This window comes from Carassius gibelio, chromosome A1 (genome assembly GCF_023724105.1).
Source record: "Carassius gibelio isolate Cgi1373 ecotype wild population from Czech Republic chromosome A1, carGib1.2-hapl.c, whole genome shotgun sequence".
Taxonomy (NCBI): Eukaryota; Metazoa; Chordata; class Actinopteri; order Cypriniformes; family Cyprinidae; genus Carassius; species Carassius gibelio.
In genome coordinates, this window is record NC_068371.1 from 35516451 (window position 1) to 35528177 (window position 11727).

At 32.8% G+C, this 11727-nt stretch overlaps 1 protein-coding gene and 2 long non-coding RNA genes across 6 annotated transcripts; 1 reads left to right on the top strand and 2 right to left on the bottom strand.

The window, feature by feature from the left end:
• The first annotated feature begins 1898 nt into the window (after positions 1-1898).
• On the top strand, positions 1899-8298 carry LOC128019025 (uncharacterized). 4 transcript variants are annotated; one of them, XM_052604976.1, is made up of 17 exons: positions 1937-1973; positions 2343-2406; positions 2759-2821; positions 2926-2955; positions 2992-3305; positions 3556-3617; positions 3839-4008; positions 4235-4677; positions 4941-5002; positions 5224-5393; positions 5620-5900; positions 6153-6214; positions 6436-6605; positions 6832-6974; positions 7090-7151; positions 7378-7538; positions 7721-8298. In XM_052604976.1, exons 2-17 carry the CDS (start codon positions 2367-2369, stop codon positions 7804-7806), a joined length of 2319 nt encoding a protein of 772 aa, XP_052460936.1. In that variant the 5' UTR covers positions 1937-1973; positions 2343-2366; the 3' UTR covers positions 7807-8298. The 4 variants fall into 4 exon arrangements, with proteins under 4 accessions (XP_052460927.1, XP_052460945.1, XP_052460936.1 ...); XM_052604967.1 differs by having other exon boundaries at positions 1899-1973; positions 2926-3305; XM_052604985.1 differs by lacking the exons at positions 5620-5900; positions 6153-6214; positions 6436-6605 and having other exon boundaries at positions 1936-1973; positions 2926-3305.
• On the bottom strand, positions 4491-6135 carry LOC128019046 (uncharacterized). Its single transcript, XR_008185049.1, has 2 exons — positions 5831-6135; positions 4491-4607 (listed from the first exon to the last, which is right to left on the bottom strand). It is a non-coding gene; the product is annotated as an uncharacterized LOC128019046 (long non-coding RNA).
• A 265-nt stretch (positions 8299-8563) lies between the features above and the next one.
• Positions 8564-10349, bottom strand: LOC127946535 (uncharacterized). Its single transcript, XR_008151118.1, has 4 exons — positions 10285-10349; positions 10033-10178; positions 9862-9939; positions 8564-9671 (listed from the first exon to the last, which is right to left on the bottom strand). It is a non-coding gene; the product is annotated as an uncharacterized LOC127946535 (long non-coding RNA).
• Between the last annotated feature and the right edge of the window lie 1378 nt (positions 10350-11727).

Genomic DNA, 11727 nt, shown 5'->3' on the forward strand with positions numbered 1-11727 from the left:
GTACAGTAGTGTGTACAGTCAGGTTAAGGCAGCAGGTTTAGTGGGCTTTTGGCTTTTTGGCAATGATGATTTTTTATATTAAAGATGCTCTAAACAATTTTTCTCAAGATTATATAAAAAAAGATACATCTAAAAAAAATCTAAAAAATCTAAAAAACTTAAAAAAAAATCTAAAGAATCTTTCTTTCTTCAAAAGGGAGGTGCAAACTAGCAGGTTAAACAGCCTTGTAGAAACACAAAATAATATGGTAATATGCCCTTCAATGGCACCCTGCTTTATAATACAATACCACTGCCCAGTCCTTAGAAGCATTTTAGCCAGGTCTGTCAGACCTCTGTCAGAAATGTTACAGAGCCAATGTTTGCATCAGTTAATCACAGTCTCAAGGCTGTGTTTTCTGGGCAGAGCAGACCTAAAGTCCGATCCCTCATTTAGGAGGGCTTGTAAAAAGAAAAAGAAAAATTATAGAAAGTCTAAAAACCATAGGATGAATATATATATATATATATATATATATATATATATATATATATATATATATATATATATATATATATATCAGTGATGTTGCTAATGAATGAAAATATCATTTCAAAAAGAGAGCCAAAAGCATTTCAGAAAGCTTTTAAGAAACTGTGTAAAAGCTGTGTCTTATGACATTAAAAGATCAGATTGCTCAGGGAAATTTATGAACTGGCTGCTATTAAGCTGGTGACCATTCTGTGACGTTAAAGTTTTGGCATGGGGAAACATTCTTTCCTGTTTACTGGAAGTCGCAATTAAAAAACAAACAAAAAAAAAACAAACAAACAAAAAATTTTATAAAATGAAAGATGCAACACTAACAACACATCAGCTAAGCAACCATATGAAGAATAGATTATAATGCGTTAAATGATAAGCACATTGAGTGTTGATTTTTTTCAGCGGAGGACATTTACCAAATCTTGGCTCTGGTTCTTTGGTTTGGAACAAGAATTGTAAGTTATGAGGAACTACATTTGCTGGAAAATCCAGTTACATAGTTTCCTCATGTTTTTGCACATGAACTGGAAATGCAACTGCATCAGTAACTGTTCACACCTATGTTATCACACCTTTTATTTCTAAAGACAATTTAGATTGCTGTCGTCCCAGCCTGGTATCAATGCATTTACTTTTTTTTTTAAATAAAATAAAAATGTATATCTGTCAGTATACATATACGGTATATATGTATTTGTTGCTTTAAAGGATGAGCAGTCCAAGAGGAACATTTCAGGCATATCACTCTTTTCATCATGTACTTGAATTTCTCCCAGTGCTAACACATTACCCCCATCCCTTGAGAAAAACACACATTTTAATTACTTTATCAAGACAAAACCAATTTTTGCTTGATAGCTGGCTAATGTGACATCATTTATTGAGTACTGCATTGTGCCTGTAAAGGTTCTCAGATTATCTAGGTCATACCAGATTGGCTAATTCAGTTATTGCAATGTCTAAAAGCAACAAGTACTATTGACTAGAATATATCTATTAGACACATATTGGGTTTAAGCTTTGTGCAAACACATTGGGTATCCAATTTTATTTTAGGGGGGAAAATGTTACTTATTTATTTTATTTGTTTTACTTTAATCCAAGTACAAATTTCTACATGAATAATGTACAGTTTTACTAGCGACGGCACAAAGCATTGAAAGATGTAAAAACTAATTTTTTCAGCTGTGATTTTTCAGTTTGCCATAATTGGTTGAACTGTCATCGTGAACCATCACGGACATACCAGGAAATAAATTTACTCCGATTGTTGTTTTTCAAGTTTGTCAGCAAACTCGCATCTCTTATCTCATTGGTTGGTTCTTCAAATTAAAAAAAACTGTCTGGCTTTAAATATCAGTTCACCTGTCTGCTGGGATTTTAGAGGTGACAGAAACTTGCTATAAGGATTAACCTGGATTGTGTTTTGTGGTGCAATAATCAAAGGGTAAGTACATTTTCCCCCGAGTTGTTCTGTATCAATTTGATATAAAATGTTATATAAATTAATTTAAAATGGCAACAATTATGTAATAAGTGTGTGCTTTTTTTGGTAAATCATGATTCAAACATTAAGGGGTTGTGTATAATTTATTATCGTGTTTTATTAAATCTTTAAATACTTGGTCAATCTAACTGTATTTTATTCTTATGCAGCTCTTGATACTTTTTGAGATTTTTATATCAAGTGTACCACCCATGTGGATTATATATTATTATTATTATTATTATTATTATCATTCTGTTATATTATGAAATGTGTTAGATTTTTTGAACTTTGCTATATTATACATAGATGTTTAATTTTCATTTTTAGGCATACTGCTAAAAGGACATAGCCATGGAGTGGAGGATTATAGTACCTGGACTTTGTCTCATTGGTAAGAACCAAGTAGTGTTGCTTATTCTTAATAAGTAGTGATAGTTATTGTTCCTCATTGCATTGAAATTACAAAATGACTTTGTGGTCAGAAACTATATGTAAAAAAAAAAAAGTTGCTGAAAAGAAAGTGGCAAACATTCTATTCATACTTTTCTGAAAAGTGAATTTCTCAACAATCCAGTTGTATAAAGATATATCTTTAGTCTACAGTGATAGCTGTATTATCATAATTACAAAACTAGCAGTTCAGCGTTAATGTCCAAAATCTAAGTAACAAATATTTGATTTGATTTTATTATTATTTTTTGTTTTGTTACCACGTCTCATTTCCCTAATTTCACTTTAAACAGGAATCCTACTTGTACCAGGAAATGCTGCTCAGAACATTACCGATATCAGCAACAGTACTTCTGGTCAGTGTGTGTTTACAGATTTATCTTAATGTTCATTATGACACATTGATTATGTAACACTTTTGTTGATCTGTGTCTCATTTTTCCTTTACCCAAAATTAAAGGAAATCTAACTACAAATCAGCCTGCACCTTCAAATCAAAATGCAACAACGAATCTAACTGCATCTACAAATCAAAATGCAACAACGAATCTAACTGCATCTACAAATCAGCCTGCACCTTCAAATCAAAATGCAACAACGAATCTAACTGCATCTACAAATCAGCCTGCATCTACGAATCAAACTACAAATACAACTTCAAGTTTTAATCAAACTACGACTCCAGCAACAACAGTCTCTACTCCAGCTGCAACAGTCTCCTCCGCTCCTAATACTGCATCACTTAACTTAGTGTTCAGTCTTACTCAAACCTTCAAGCCAGTGTTCTCCGATCTGAATGCTCCTGAGACCCAACAGTTGATACTTGAGATCACCAACACGGTAGTATTTTTTCCCCAACGAGGCATCGTATTGATTGCAATAGCACTAGATATGGTGTTTCTGTGTATTGGCAATATTACAAATAAATACAACTGGTCATATATGTTTTTATATGTTGTATAAATTGCTAAATATTTGTTTATTAGTCTACCTGAATTCACAACAATTCTTGAGGCAAAATTTGATTCTGCAAAACAGAAATGACAGTGTTGTATGGAAATAAAATAATTTGTTCTTTTTTCTTTTATAGTTTACTCCAATTTACAAGAAACGTTTTCCAAACTTAAACCGGATGATCATTCAGGGCTTCAGGTAAAACAATTACATTCACTTATGATAATTCACAAACACCCAGTTTAAATTTCATCAAAATAAATGAATAAATGCAATATTATTTATTCCTTTAATAGTTGTTTGGTTCATCCGTTTGTTGATCAACTGACCATTTGATTGTTCCATTTGGTCATTCAGCTGTTTGTTGGGTAATTATGACTGAATTATGGTTATTTATTCAACATGCTTTTTCCCCACAGGAGTGGCTCCGTTGTGACTGATTCTGTGCTTGAGTTTAACACCACAGCCGGCACTGCTCCTAATGTGACAGACGTGAAAGACACCTTTATTTCAGCAGTTAATTCTGGGAATTTGAATTTTACAGTTGATAACACATCCGTCAGGGTTGCTGATATCAAACCAACCAGTGGTCAGTGTTTATTTTAAGAAGCATTTTTTTCCTATTATTTACTTGTCTGTTACCTTTTCAACCCTAAAGGAATGGCATAGGCCTAAGTAGTCTTGTTTGACCATACACACACAAACACAAATTGTGGCAGGTGCAAAATGTTGTCTTTGTGTTTGAGATTCATTGCAAACTTGAAATGACTATTGAGTATTATTGAATTGCTTACCATTTTTTTCTGCAATTCAAGCTCCGACAACAGTCTCTACTACAAATCAGCCTGGATCTACAAATCAAAATGCAACTGCAAATCAAACTGCATCTACAAATCAGCCTGGATCTACAAATCAAAATGCAACTGCAAATCAAACTGCATCTACAAATCAGCCTGGATCTACAAATCAAAATGCAACTGCAAATCAAACTGCATCTACAAATCAGCCTGGATCTACAAATCAAAATGCAACTGCAAATCAAACTGCATCTACAAATCAGACTCCAAATACAACTTCAAGTTTTAATCAAACTACGACTCCAGCAACAACAGTCTCTACTCCAGCTGCAACAGTCTCCTCCGCTCCTAATACTGCATCACTTAACTTAGTGTTCAGACTTACTCAAACCTTCAAGCCAGTGTTCTCCAATCTGAATGCTCCCGAGACCCAACAGTTGATACTTGAGATCACCAACACGGTAGTATTTTTTCCCCAACGAGGCATCGTATTGATTGCAATAGCACTAGATATGGTGTTTCTGTGTATTGGCAATATTACAAATAAATACAACTGGTCATATATGTTTATGTTTTTATATGTTGTATAATTTGCTAAATTATTGCTTATTAATCTACCTGAACTCACGACAATTCTTGAGGCAAAATTTGATTTTGCAAAACAGAAATGACAGTGTTGTATGTAAATAAAATAATTTGTTCTTTTTTTCTTCTTCTTTTATAGTTTACTCCAATTTACAGGAATCGTTTTAAAAACTTCCGCCGCATGATCATTCAGGGCTTCAGGTAAAACAATTACATTCACTTATGATAATTCACAAACACCCAGTTTAAATTTCATCAAAATAAATGAATAAATGCAATATTATTTATTCCTTTAATAGTTGTTTGGTTCATCCGTTTGTTGATCAACTGACCATTTGATTGTTCCATTTGGTCATTCAGCTGTTTGTTGGGTAATTATGACTGAATTATGGTTATTTATTCAACATGCTTTTTCCCCACAGGAGTGGCTCCGTTGTGACTGATTCTGTGCTTGAGTTTAACACCACATCCAGCACTACTCCTAATGTGACAGACGTGAAAGACACCTTTATTTCAGCAGTTAATTCTGGGAATTTGAATTTTACAGTTGATAACACATCCGTCAGCGTTGCCGATATCACACCAACCAGTGGTCAGTGTTTATTTTAAGAAGCATTTTTTTCCTATTATTTACTTGTCTGTTACCTTTTCAACCCTAAAGGAATGGCATAGGCCTAAGTAGTCTTGTTTGACCATACACACACAAACACAAATTGTGGCAGGTGCAAAATGTTGTCTTTGTGTTTGAGATTCATTGCAAACTTGAAATGACTATTGAGTATTATTGAATTGCTTACCATTTTTTTCTGCAATTCAAGCTCCGACAACAGTCTCTACTACAAATCAGCCTGCATCTACAAATCAAAATGCAACATCAAGTCAAACTGCATCTACGAATCAAACTACAAATACAACTTCAAGTTTTAATCAAACTACGACTCCAGCAACAACAGTCTCTACACCAGCTGCAACAGTCTCTTCCGCTCCTAATACTGCATCACTTAACTTAGTGTTCAGACTTACTCAAACCTTCAAGCCAGTGTTCTCCGATCTGAATGCTCCCGAGACCCAACAGTTGATACTTGAGATCACCAACACGGTAGTATTTTTTCCCCAACGAGGCATCGTATTGATTGCAATAGCACTAGATATGGTGTTTCTGTGTATTGGCAATATTACAAATAAATAAAACTGGTCATATATGTTTTTATATGTTGTATAAATTGCTAAATATTTGTTTATTAGTCTACTTGAATTCACAACAATTCTTGAGGCAAAATTTGATTCTGCAAAACAGAAATGACAGTGTTGTATGTAAATAAAATAATTTGTTCTTTTTTTTCTTTTATAGTTTACTCCAATTTACAAGAAACGTTTTCCAAACTTTCTCCGCATGATTATTCGGAGCTTCAGGTAAAACAATTACATTCACTTATGATAATTCACAAACACCCAGTTTAAATTTCATCAAAATAAATGAATAAATGCAATATTATTTATTCCTTTAATAGTTGTTTGGTTCATCCGTTTGTTGATCAACTGACCATTTGATTGTTCCATTTGGTCATTCAGCTGTTTGTTGGGTAATTATGACTGAATTATGGTTATTTATTCAACATGCTTTTTCCCCACAGGAATGGCTCCGTTGTGACTGATTCTGTGCTTGAGTTTAACACCACAGCCGGCACTGCTCCTAATATGACAGACGTGAAAGACACCTTTATTTCAGCAGTTAATTCTGGGAATTTGAATTTCACAGTTGATAACACATCCGTCAGCGTTGCCGATATCACACCAACCAGTGGTCAGTGTTTATTTTAAGAAGCATTTTTTTCCTATTATTTACTTGTCTGTTACCTTTTCAACCCTAAAGGAATGGCATAGGCCTAAGTAGTCTTGTTTGACCATACACACACAAACACAAATTGTGGCAGGTGCAAAATGTTGTCTTTGTGTTTGAGATTCATTGCAAACTTGAAATGACTATTGAGTATTATTGAATTGCTTACCATTTTTTTCTGCGATTCAAGCTCCGACAACAGTCTCTACGACAGCAGACAGCGGTCGTTCTGAGTTCAATATGACCTTTAAAATGAATGAGGTCTTCACCAATGAACTATCAAATATCAGCTCTCCTCAAGCCGTAACTCTGGCAAAGAATATCACTACTCAGGTAATTCATTTTTCCTTTGATTAATGGTAATACTTCAGTTGGAAAACAGTTTTAAGGTTTATCTGGTTCACCATTGTAAAATTAAAATCTCTGCTGTTTTATTCATTTCTTATAGTTTGATGGAGTTTTAAAGAAACGTTTTTCAAACTATGTTGACATGAAAATTTGGCGATTCAGGTAAAGTCATAAAATTATTATTATCATAACAAAAAACATTGAATGCTCTGTTTAAAGCTCTGTCTGTTGCATTACCACATTTTTATTTTTCTATATGTTTATTTATCAGCTTATTGATAAATAGTTTTGAGTGGTTAATTGGTTAGTTGCTTAGAAAGTCAACAGACCAGTAATTGCATTACAGTTTTATTCATTTATTCCCTATTTTAACATTATTTCCTTTCAGGAGTGGCTCTGTTATTGTAGATTCTCTATTGGGATTTAACAAAACTAGCACAGCTCCTACAGCGACAGAACTGGTTAACCTCATCGTTGAAAGTGCTAGAAATGGGTCATTCACATTCACAGTCAGTTCACTATCTGTTACAGACTCAACAGGAAACACTGGTCAGTATAAATTTTTTTATACAAGTTTCTTGTAATGATTTATAACTATTTTTTTTTTTTTTTTAAGTTTGATGGGTTCTGCGGCTCTAATACTATGGACAATATCCAAAAAGGCATTGTTTAATGGACTTAATAGACGTTTCAATGATTAATGTACATTTCGTTTCTGTTTATTACTACAGTTAACAGGTCTCCGGTCCTGGCTAGTATGCTGACTGCTTTGTGGATGACGCTAGCATCACTCGTGGTGTCAGCTGTGATGCACTAAACACACAAAATGAACGTGGCATCTCTGATCTTTTCACATTCAGAATCAGAAAGTCACAAAGCAAGACAATCCAAGTTATGATCTAGCTGTGACATTTACTAGTCTTTTCTTGGTATTTTGGTTTCTTTTGTTTACAAAAAGCATGTTGTTTATGTGTACGCTGAGTGGGAGAAAGAATGAGGATTGGTTCATTGGAACCAAATCTGAACATTTCTTTATGACACAGGAATGGCATAAGTGAAAGTTACCTATAGAGCTATTATGTTGTAATTTAAAATTGAGATTGTTTTGCTCTTCTGAAAATGGATTGAACCATAAACTATTATTATTTACCTACGTGTTAATTAGATTCTGAAGATGTGAAATCTATGTATTTAATCTTTAAGTAAATTGAAAATGTTCTGCTAAATGTTCTCTATTATGTTTTATGAAGTATATATTTAATAAAATGGTGGAATCCTGTTCGTTTAGTAAATTCCGTGCTGCAAAAACTTTACAAATAAAGACTGCATCTAGATTAATCCATTTTTTGACTTTTGACAACATGAAGAAACTGAGATTCAGCCTATTCTCAAGTCAAGTACAAGCAGTTTGTGATCTTTTTGAGTCCAGTAAAAGTAAATGGTAAAAGGAGTTTTTCAACACACTCCATCTGCTCAGACTAGATACTTCTAGTAAACAAGATAATGTTGATTCAGGTGACATTTAAAAAAATGCAAGATATAGAAAGCAAAGTGTATGAATTTATGAACTTTAATAACAGAGAATACACAGTTTAGATGCAGTAATATAGCAATATAGGTAACCAAATAATGTTAATAAACAAATGGAAGCATTTTTGTACACTTGAGTTCCAAACCAACATAATATATATATTAAATCTGACATAGACAATTAAATTGCACAAATCCCCGATGATTAGTCCTTCTCAGATTAATTATATTTAATAGGATGATGGTCCTAAAGAAAAAACTATAGTCTCTATAGCCATAAAATATATTCTCTGCATAAACAGTCTCTTTATAAAATAAACTTCTACAACATTTGTCCATTCTTCACCAGCTTAAATATGATGTTAAACATATTGTCTTTAATTTTTTTTATTTAGTGAACTTTACCAGTGTACAACAGTGACTATTCCAAACTTTAATCATTTATCTGCTACAAATTTGTTTTTAATCTCTTAACTGTGTAATGTGAAGTACAATGAGCTTGGGTCCAGTAAAAGTAAATGGGAAAAGGAACACACTCCATCTGCTCAGACAAGATATTTCTAGTAAACGAGAATATTGATTCAGACGACAAAAAAAAAAAAAAAAAAAAATTAACTACTGTTACCATGGTTATACTGTAAGTAGAAAGCAGAGAATACAACAGAATACATTAACTTTAATTACAAATAATAGACAGATCAGATACAATAATATAGGAATATAGGTAATCAAATGAAATTAAGCATTTTGTACACTTGAGTTCCAAACCAGCATTTATGCATATATTATTTTTTTTTTTAATCTGACTCGAAACAGTTAAATTGCACAAATCCCTGATGACTAGTCCTTCTCAGATTCATTTTATTTTATAGGCTGATGGTCCTAAAAAACTATAGTCTTTAGTCTCTCCATAAACTACAGTCTCTGCATAAAATAAACTTCTACAACATTTGTCCATTACTCACCAATACAATCAGCTTAAATATTATATTAAACATATTGCCTTTCATTTTGTTTCTTTAGTGAACTTTACCAGTGCACTTTAAAATTACAACAATGTTTGTGCTAATAAAACAATTATGGCTGGATATATAGTCAGAAGTGAACAGCGAACCATCCATGGAAAGCCACTAGACGTGGTGTTTGTGTACTCTGAAAAGGTAAGAAGTACAGAAACAAAACAAAAAGATAAGAATATACGGTGATGAGTTCTCAGGGGGTGGTACACAATTATACAACACACACATTTATGTGTTATATAATAAATACCTTATATTATGTATTTAAAAGTATTAAGTAAAACACAATTTAACACTGTAACATAGTATTAGTTGGAAAATACCATTTGTACTCGATGTGTATTTCGTGGTGGTAGATTCAACATTTGTGACAGGCACTGGTGTAGAAGTTACTATTTCCCCTGTAATAAAAAAATGTGTAACACACGTGAAACTTTGAAATTCGGATGATTTAATTGTCATGCTAATTTGTGCATTGTACGTCACACACTCACCTGCTTTGATAGTTTCAAGTATGATGTCCAGAGGTATGGTACCATTCAGAGCGGTCATGTTAAGAATAGCTTCTACTTCAAATGAGCTTGGGACTATAGAAGAATTCTCAAAGATAAGAGTCATGTCTACTTTAATGGAGCCACTCCTGGAAATAATAATAATAAAAAATGATAATTTTTAACCCCCAGTGTGTTAAAAACATCCAGGACATCTTTATGATGAATTTGAAATACCACAGCAGTCATGCTTACGTGAAAGAGTTGACTCTGCTTCGTCTGTATCCTCTGAGATCGCTTGCCCTGTAAATTCCGTTTATCTGTATGTAATGAAAAATATGAAAGTTTTACCTAAAATAGAGTACAGCATGAGATTTATCCTAATATAATAATAACAACAATAATATGCACTCCCCTCATGTGAATAAAAAAGCTAATTCAGTCATTTTTAATTTAGGCTAATATAATAATAATAATAATAATAATAATATTAATAATACAAACATTTCTCATTTATATTTGGTTTTGGATGAATAGGCCAGGGAAAGCATTGTTTAGTTGTTGAAGCCACCTAGTGGCGCTTTCACTTTTGAAATTAGCAATTAGTTATTCCTTCACATGCTATCAGAATTGAAGTAAATATGAGAAACTGGCTTGGAAATAGCACAACATTTTTCTCAAAACAATATCATCATGAACTTCTGTTTGGGAGCCGTGCTGTAGTAAATGGTAGGTTGCTTACGTGTACCTTTTTTATTATTATTTTTTATACTAGCTATAGCTTGTTCTAGTGTTGTTGTACAACTCAAATTAATTGATTAAAATATTTTCTCAATATATTTAAGTTTATTGAACAAATATATTTTCTCTGCCAAGTTAAACATTTGTTGTAGCGTTTATGTGTACTCAGAGTGTAGCTACTACGATCTTGTTGGGCTCTTTCTCACAGACTAGTTTTAAACATAAAACATCAAAAAATGTGAGTGCTTTATTTGTAGTGTGCACTAGCCACTAAGCACATTGTAACTGACATAACAGTAACATCATTTAGCCCCAATTTCCCAAACCATTCATTCAGTTTTCGAAACAAAGACACATTTCTCAAAATGTTAAACTTAATTTACCTGTTTCCACACATATAGTGTAATTACAGTGCATAGTAGCAGATAAGAGAACTTTAACTATTCTCTGTACAGTAAATACTGTAGCACATGTAGCACACCCAAGTACTTCATCTACTGTATTTTTAAACAATGACTCTCTAGATGAGATACACTCTAAAAAAAAAGATGGCTCTTTAAAGGTTCTTTATATGTTACGGTTCTATTTAGAATCATACCATCCTGAAGAAGAACCCTTTTATGCTAAAATGGTTAGAGGTTAAGGTTCTTTATTCCCACCTTTTGTTTTTTAATTCTGTAACTGTCAAAGCACTTCATTACTGATTTTCTGGAGCTCAGTGATACAACTACAGACTGTCAACACACTCTCAACCGGTTAATGATTTCATTCTTTAATTTAAATACAAAAGTACTGTAACTTTCAAATTGTAACTGTTTTCCAAAACAAACATGTTCTTTTCTCTTTTTAGTTTTTTGATCACATATACGCATGTGCAGCTCTGTTCAGCTGAGGATACTTCTCTCCTCTACTCCACTAAGTGACAGAGAAATTGAATTTATAATCCATATTGTTAGA

Bases quoted from the DNA above. Each gene is read 5' to 3' on its own strand.
- LOC128019025 (XM_052604967.1), top strand. From the start codon at position 2,367: ATGGAGTGGAGGATTATAGTACCTGGACTTTGTCTCATTG. The intron at 4,678-4,940 runs GTAGTATTTTTT...CTTCTTTTATAG, and splicing joins TACTTGAGATCACCAACACG to TTTACTCCAATTTACAGGAA. The intron at 6,606-6,831 runs GTCAGTGTTTAT...CTGCGATTCAAG, and splicing joins CGATATCACACCAACCAGTG to CTCCGACAACAGTCTCTACG.